Source organism: Lupinus angustifolius, chromosome LG05, assembly GCF_001865875.1.
Source record: "Lupinus angustifolius cultivar Tanjil chromosome LG05, LupAngTanjil_v1.0, whole genome shotgun sequence".
Taxonomy (NCBI): Eukaryota; Viridiplantae; Streptophyta; class Magnoliopsida; order Fabales; family Fabaceae; genus Lupinus; species Lupinus angustifolius.
Window position 1 is genome coordinate 16,618,411 of NC_032013.1, and position 8,794 is coordinate 16,627,204.

General features: G+C 38.6%; 1 protein-coding gene across 1 annotated transcript; it reads right to left on the reverse strand.

The window, feature by feature from the left end:
• On the reverse strand, window positions 597-4,637 carry LOC109347024. The gene is made up of 5 exons (XM_019586756.1): window positions 3,710-4,637; window positions 2,808-3,512; window positions 2,403-2,722; window positions 1,501-2,309; window positions 597-990 (listed from the first exon to the last, which is right to left on the reverse strand). Exons 1-5 carry the CDS (start codon window positions 4,635-4,637, stop codon window positions 597-599), a joined length of 3,156 nt encoding a protein of 1,051 aa, XP_019442301.1.

The following is an 8,794-nucleotide window of genomic DNA, read 5'->3' on the forward strand; positions in this document are numbered from 1 at the left end:
ATAACACTAAGATAATAACTTTCTATCCTCAAAACTAAACATCAATAAAGCATTATGAAATCTAATAGGTTAGGTGGTCTCTTAGACCAATTCTAATTAAAAGTCTAAAACCATACATTACCCGATAACGGCTAGACTATAAACTTGGACATCTTTGAAACTAATTAGATCAACTTATTTTCAAAGAAATTATTAAACATTTAGCATTCTAATATCAAGAAAATATAATCACATACATAAGCACACACACACAGATATATATATATATATATATAGTCCTATGTCTACCTAAGCAAGGTGCTGAAAGGAGGGATGTTACACAGTAGGTGCTGAAAGGAGGGATGTTACATTTCTCCCTTCCTTTTTAGAAATTTCATCCTCGAAATTTATACAAAATCTACTTACCGAAAAGATTTGGATAAGACGCTCTCATCTCACTCTCTAGATCCCACGTGGCATCCTCTTCTTGGTTTTTATTCCATATGACCTTTACTAAAGGAATCTCTCTTCCTCGAAGTTGTTTTACTTTCCTGTCTGCGATTCGCACAGGCGTAGCTTCGAAAGTAAGATTCTCTCTCAAGGGAAGGTTCTATAGCTCAATCACATGAGATGGATCCGATATGTATTTCTAAAGCTATCCTATTGGCAACAGGTCCAATCCTTTCGATAACTTGATAGGATCCAACGAAACGGGGGGTCAACTTTCTGGTCTTCATTACTCTACCAATTCTCGTAACCGATCTTACCCTTAAAAACACATGGTCACCTTCACTAAACTCTAAAGGCTTTCTACGCTTATCATGATAACTCTTCTGACGACTATGTGTTGCTCTGAGTTTATCCCTTATCATTCTCACTTTATCTGTGGTTTCCTGTATCAATTCTAGTCCCAACACCATTCCTTCTCCAACTTCATTCCAGCATAAAGGTGTTCGACATTTCCTTCCATATATAGCTTCACAAGGTGGCATACCAATACTGGAGTGATAACTATTATTGTATGTGAATTCAATCAACGGAAGAAGTTTATCTCAACTCCTATGTTGCTCCAAAACACATGCTCTCAGCAAATCCTCTAGGTACTGAATTGTTCTCTCTATTTGTCCATCTGATTGAGGATGATAAGCTGAGCTCATTCTCAACCTTGATCCTAAAGCTTTGTGAAGACTCTGCCAAAATCCTGAAGTGAATCTCGGATCTTGGTCGGATACTATGCTCATAGGTATTCCATGGAGTCTCACAATTTCTTTGAGGTAGATCTGAGTCAATTTTTCCAAAGCGTACTTGACATTTACTAGGATGAAGTGGGCTGATTTTGTTAGTCTATCTACCACTACCCATATTGAGTCAAGACCTGCGGAAGTATTTGGCAATCTGGAGACAAAATCCATGGATATACTATCCCATTTCCACTCAAGGATGCTTAAGGGTTGCAACTATCCTCTGGGTCTTTGATGTTCAACTTTTGTCTTCTGACATGTCAAACATGCCATTACATACTCTGCCACATTCCTTTTCAATCCTGGCCACCAGAACATCTTCTTCAGATCTCGGTACATCTTGGTAGTTCCCGGATGAAAACTTAACTTACTCTTATGAGCTTCTTCTAAAATCATCTGTCTCAGTTCTCCATTCTGAGGAATACAAATTCTCCCTTGGAATCTAATAATTCCGTCTTTTCCTTGTTGAATCTCTAATTTCTTCCCTTGTTCCATGAGTGATTTTTGAATTTGAATTTCTCGGTCTATCTTTTGTAATTCCCTTATCTGGTCCAGAAATTCGTTGGTGATTCTCATTAATCCCAAAACCTTTTTACCTTCCTTGAAGTAGTGAACTAGATTCATATCTCTAAACTGTTCTAATAGCTTCAACTCCCTTACTATCATGGCTGACAAATGTAGGGATTTTCGACTTAGAGCATCTGCCACCACATTTGCTTTTCCTAGGTGATATTGAAATTCAAAATCATAATCCTTCAGAAATTCAACCCATCGGCGTTGTCTCATGTTCTGGTCTTTTTGATCAAACAAGTATTTCGAACTCTTGTGGTCGCTGAATACTTCAAACTTGGACCCATACAGATGGTGTATCCAAATTTTTAAAGCGAAAAAAACTGCAGCCAACTCTAAATCATGTGTAGGATAGTTCTCTTCATGAGGTCTCAGCTGTTGAGATGTGTAAGCTACTACCTTTCTATTTTGCATCAGTACGCACCCCAAACCTTGTTTAGAAGCATCACAGTATACCTCAAAATTACCGTTCGGATCTGGAAGAATTAACACTGGAGAAGAAGTCAATCTTCGCTTCAACTATTGGAAACTATTTTCACACTGGGTCGTCCATTCGAAAGCTTGATTCTTTCGGGTCAACTTGGTCAAAGGCAACGCAATCTTCGAAAAAACTTCTATAAACCTTCTATAGTATCCAACTAACCCAAGAAAACTCCTGGTTTCAGTGACTGTTTGAGGTCTTTCCCATTGCAAAACTGCTTCCACGTTTGCTGGATCAACAACAATTCCATCTCGAGTAATCACATTACCAAGAAACTGTACTTCTTCTAACCAGAATTCACACTTTGAAAGCTTAGCATATAGTTGTCTCTCTTTTAACATCTTCAACACAGTTCTCAAGTGTTCAGCATGATCTTCCTTGGTTTTAGAGTATATCAAGATGTCGTCGATAAACACGACAAAAGTAGCTATCCAAGAACGGCCGAAAAATCCTGTTCATATAGTCCATGAACACTACAGGAGCATTCGTAACTCCGAAGGGCATTACTAAATACTCATAATGTCCATATCGAGTACGAAAAGCTGTTTTCGGCACATCTTCCTTCTTAACTCGAATTTGGTGATATCCCGACCTTAAGTCAATCTTAGAAAATATTGAAGCTCCTCTTAACTGATCCATCAAATCATCAATCCGAGGAAGTGGGTACTTATTCTTAATGGTTACTTTGTTAAGCTGTCGGTAGTCTATACACAGTCTCATTCTCCCATCCTTTTTCTTCACAAATAATATTGGAGCACCCCATAGTGACACCCTCGGTCTGATGAATCGCTTACTCATCATATCTTCTAATTGTTTCTTGAGTTCCAACAGTTCTACAGAGGCCATTCTGTAAGGAGCCATAGTGATTGGTCCTGTTCTAGGGATTAAGTCTATTGAGAATTCCACTTCTCTTTCGGGTGGTAAACCTGAAATATCTTCAGGAAATACCTCTGGAAATTCTTCTACTACTGGAATTCCTCGAGTTCCCATCCCCTTTTCAGTCTCCAAAGAGGATAAAAAGACAAGCAGTTGGGTTCCTACTCGAATTCTTGCTAAGAATTCCTTAGCAGACATAGACTGGCGATCTTCTTTATCTGAACATTCTCCCGGGATTTCTAAAAATTCTATGGTTTTATGCCTACAATTCAAAGACACACCATTTTCGACATCTAGACCATTCCTATAATCATATCCAATTGTGACAAGAGAAGGAAAATCAGGTCCACCATAAAGGTTCTTCCCTAAATCACCACTAGGCATTGCAAACATGTCTCAGACGTCATCACTAAAGACTTCATAGGAGTTTCTACGGTTATTTCATATGGAATAATAATGGCTTTTAATCCTACTCGTAGCACACAATTATACGATATAAAAGAATGGGTGGCTCCTGAATAGTACAAAACCATAGAAGGACTTCCATTAATCAGACACTTACCTTGGATGACATTAGGCAACTTTTCTATTTCGGCTCCACTCAAAGCAAAAACTTTCCCACGGTTGGTTGGTTTCTCCGCTGGTGGTCTTGTTGGCAACTGATTTTTGTTTCCTTTGGAAATTCCAGGACATTCATAACGGAAGTGTCCAGATTGACCACAATTGAAGCACACATCATCCTTACTCAGATATCTTCTTCCAAAATGGAGTTTGTTACAGTTAGAGCATTTAGGCGGATTCTCCCTTGGCTTATTGTTTGAGTACTGCTGAGGATTGTTCCTGTTAAATCCTCGGTGACTAGATGGTGGTTGATAGGGTTCTCTGAAATTACGATGGTGATTACTCTTGTGATGATTAGGCCCCACATTCTTCTGTGATTGAAGATTCTTGTGATATGTCCTTTGGTCCATGATGTCTTTCTCATAAACTCTGCATTTCTTCACCAAGGTAGGCATTTGAAATATCTCCTGGAAACTCACCACTGGCTTCAATTCGGGTCTGAGTCCATTCTCAGATCGGATACATTTTTCTCTTTTATTCTCGGACTGTTGAAAATATCTTGAGAATTTTGATAGTTCTTCAAATTTCGTAGCATATTCACCCACAGATCTATTCCCTTGCTTGAGTTCCAGGAACTCTATTTCTTTCTTTTGGAAAACGTCTTCAGGAAAGAACGTCTCCAAAAAATTTCCCCGAAACACCCACCAAGTAATTTCATTCCGTTCAGCTTCCATTTTCAATCTAACATAATTCCACCAATGCTCAACTTCTCCAACTAGCATATGGGGAGCTAGGATTACCTTTTGTGCTTCAGTGCACTGCATGATTCTGAAAATTTTCTCTATGTCCTCAAGCCATCGATATGTACCTTCCGGATCAAATCCTCCCTCAAACTTTGGTGGATTATCTTCAAAAATCTCTACAGACATCGATACTCTACGGTCCCTCGATCTACTGATGCATTCATATTCACGAGGATTGTTGCCATTCGCTCTAATAACTCATGAGTGGCAGTCTCATTCCTTCTCGCCATATTTATCCCTGCGTCCTTTATCGAAATACAGTCAGAGGCACACAACTAGAAGTGTGTGAGACCTATCACAGGCTAACCAGGCTAAACTGCTCTGATACCACTAAAGTGTAACACCCTTTTCCTAACGTTTAAAACAATTACATACAAGACCATCGTTTACGATCTTGGTTAATTATATTTTCCTTTTTGGGAAAATAGCGTATAAATTTTTTTTCTTCTTAACATACGAACATATGGTTCTTTCATAACTCACCACTTAAACTATAAACTAAATAACAATACCACATAGTAACCTACACATATTTGTTCAAAAATCGTCAGAGTCCAAAAAAAGTACATCATCCAAGTAATGTCATCCACATATACACTCCAGCATAATAGGACATATATATACACAAATATACACACGCAAAAGATCCTATGGCTGGGTGTACACTGAACTCACAGCAACCGCACCAAAAGAAAACTATACTGTCATACCATGCTTAAACAGACTGTCAGAATCTCGACCCAACATCCTCCTGCTATTGTCCCTCAGAACTACCCTCCTTAGGGTCTTCCTCTGGATCCTCATCGTCACTGCAAATATATATAATATCCTCCCTAACCATAGGCTCGGCTGGCGTAGGGGAGTATGATGGTGAAGGAGATAGTCGGGCCCTCCTTATCGAGCCACGAATATCAGCCTCGTCATTTTGAATCCTCCCACGTACCCCGTGAGAAGAGGACCCAAGAGCAAACTCCAGATTCTCTCTCACAAGAATAGCGGGTGAATCCATATGACTCTCCCATAAAGAAAGACACCGGATACATCGACAATTCTGAACTCCCCGAGTCGTCTCAGTACGACTAGCCGGGGTCACACGTGGTCCCCCAATAGAACGTCTCACCGAGGCTCTGGGTGTACACCAGAATGGCGCAACCCTACGTGTCCGGGCATGATAGGATCCAGAAGATAGGTCAAGAGGAGTAGTAGGAGATGGAATATACCTGGCAGGAGCAAGAGGAGGCATGCGTCGCAACTCGTAACTGTCTGGTATGTGCATGATATAGACCGTTGGAATGGTAGAGCGGCGGGGGAGTATCACTCTATGCCTGTCCGAGAACGAACACCTGATTTCTATGTCTCCCCTAAACACCGCCCTAGACCGGTCCACCTCAACCTCCCCCGATGGGAGAGGCATGATCTCTACTCGACAAGGAGGAACCACAAAAGAAGCCTCTGAGTCCATCACTACATGTAATGTGAAATTGGAGAGTAAGCATCTCTATATAAGATAAACAATCAACAATTAATAAAGTCATAACATAAAACAGATCAAACAGATATTAATATAAAAATTAATCATATGTATGAGCATGATGTAATAATGAATGCACTCGTTAATCTAATGAGACCAACTATTTTGTAGATGAATGCATGGAGAATTGTTTCCTAACTGGGCCCCTAACGATACCTCAACATCAATGGTACCGACTGATCGAGCTCGACCAGCCATTTGCTATTCTTAGGAAGCGAACATGACGAATACAACTCTGTTCCAACCATTGGTAACCAAAAGGCATATAACTATCACGCACTCAATAGCGCCGGAAATACCCTATGGTTGGCAAAGATAATCGCTACATCACCCTGAGCACGATACCTTCAAGGGGGTGTCAGAGGTCGTTGTAGTTACTGCGAAGAGTTCTGTCGGCTCAAGGGAGCTACCCTATTCCTGACAAATCAATCTCCACCCACAATGTCCCCTCAACCAAGTCACACAGACAAGGTACCCCTCTGGGTTCTCAACACAATCTCAGTGTCGTATCTTCCCACATTACAAACGATAAACATAGTGACATGAATCTTTCGATTCATACAAAGCATAGCTTTTTTTTCCTATTAAAAAGAAGAATCGGGGGAATCCTTTATAGGGTAATAACAAAACATTTTCATTGAAACTCAATTATAATATTTTCTTCAAGTTCTAACTCGTTGGCTTATTGATCAAAAAGATTTTCTAATTACTGTAAAAATATGCCAGTTCTGATATTAATCAGAAAAACATTTCCCCTTCATCCTTCATCAAATCTTTCATAAGCAAAACTTTCATTCTTTAAGTTTCATCAAGAATTTTCATATGTTATGCCATGAGAATTTTGATGACAGTTCAATAGTCAACTCAACAATATGTCACAATTCAAAATTCGACGAATATTAAGTTAAATCATTACTTTCATTATCAAACTTTCAGTCATAATAATCATTCATATCAACAAACATAATCATTCAATTCCATTGAACCACTTCAACCCAACACATCCATCATAATTTAGAATTTAAATTAACTTACGAACAACTAAGTCTCGCTACTCGATTGTCTGCGGCTGCAGAAAGAGTATTGGACTATATCCGCACATGGCCTAGCTTAGAGATGCATGAATATCTTTGGAATCATTTCTAAGCACCTATATAAAGACACTTCTTTCCATACCTTTAACCTTACTGAACTTAATGTTCCTTTGTTGCTGATTGCCCGAGTGCCGTGTACCTGATTAGGTCATAAACAGTTAATTTCGATATCACTAAGTTTATTCAGATTGCAAATGAAAACACCAAAATGAGGCTCTAGACATTAGAAAATACTCAAATATCTAGTTTGGATATATCTCAAATCTTGATTAGGCACAAAAAGATTTTGAGAGACGCTATTGGTTTAAATCTCAGAATTTGACTTATGAGTCTCGGATTCGCTTCACGAAAGCTTTAGAAAAAATATTATCTTGAGATAGACACTTTATCTTCATAAAACAGAGTACTAATATAAGTTTAGGCTCATAAAACTCAGAATTTATAAACCATAAGGCAATTTGAAACATAGGCTAACATATAGTCAAAAATTAAATAGTTTGGAGTGCCAACTAGGGACTGTTTTCGTTTTTCCCATTAAACAGCGAGGATTTCGAATTTTTATTGTCCATGAAAGAATGATATTTAGCTAGGAATTTAAAATATGAACACATGCATATATTACATGTAGAATTTGGACGTTAGGAACTCAAGTTATCAAGGAATTAAGGTATTAAGGTTTTCCTTAACTCTTGAATACTTGGCACCGATTTGCATGGCTTCTTAGCTTTCAAAATTTTCCAGTTCTAACCTTTGGAATGAGTTAAAGATCATGAGTTCAGTGTGTTAAACAACTATTATAACACATGCAATGTTGTTTCAATCCTAAACACCCTAGAACAATCACAACAACACCTAAAATACTCTTTTGGATCTATCAAGAACACAAGGAGGTAATTCAGTATAGAAACCCTTTCACCACGTGATTCTTGGGATAAAAAGACCTGCACACAGAATATTTCCAACATGTAAAGAGTTCTAAACATAGCCATGATCATTTCTATCACAACCCTAAGCTTACAGCTCAACAACAACCACAACAATGCATGATTTCCCTAACCACACTTAGAGCATAATTTTTAAAACAGTAAGCACAGCTCTTGCATATCATTTTTTCGTGAATCAGAGGTGAAATTTGAGTTATCCATACCTTGAAATGGTTGGGTAGAGTCTTTGAAGAGAAATTAGGAGGAAATCCAAGCAAACTCTACACTATAATCCATAGTTGCACCACTTTTAGTTCATGAAATCTTAATGAGAATCCAACCAACAAAACCTTAAGAAAGTGTAGATTAAAAGCCATGGAGGTGAAATAGATACCTTGGGATTCAGATTTCTCACTTTCATGTGAGTTTGGAGATGAAGATGGAGGCTTTCTCCCTTCCTCCTTGGTGCTAACGTTAGGAAGAAAGAGTAGAGAAGATGAGTGAAGATGGAGTGTTGGTGAAGAGGTGTGAGAGTGTGAGAATGCAGCCCCCCACCCCCCTTAAGGTAATGTATATATAGGTGTTAGAGATGAGTTAGTGGAGGAAGATATTTTGGGTTGGGTGTCATTAAGATTTAAACAAGGATTAGGTAATTTAGCAAAGTTTTATATGCATAATGTGGTATTTGGTTTGAGCAATTAGTGTAGTGCATGGATGTGTTTTCTTGTGCTCTAA

Excerpts from the sequence above, each read along its gene's own strand:
- LOC109347024 (XM_019586756.1), bottom strand. The coding sequence starts at position 4,637 with ATGTCTGTAGAGATTTTTGAAGATAATCCACCAAAGTTTGAGGGAGGA. Across the intron at positions 2,723-2,807 it reads TGTGCCGAAAACAGCTTTTC|GATTTTTCGGCCGTTCTTGG; the intron begins GTACTCGATATG and ends CTATATGAACAG. Across the intron at positions 2,310-2,402 it reads ACTATAGAAGGTTTATAGAA|TTGAAGCGAAGATTGACTTC; the intron begins GTTTTTTCGAAG and ends AGTTTCCAATAG.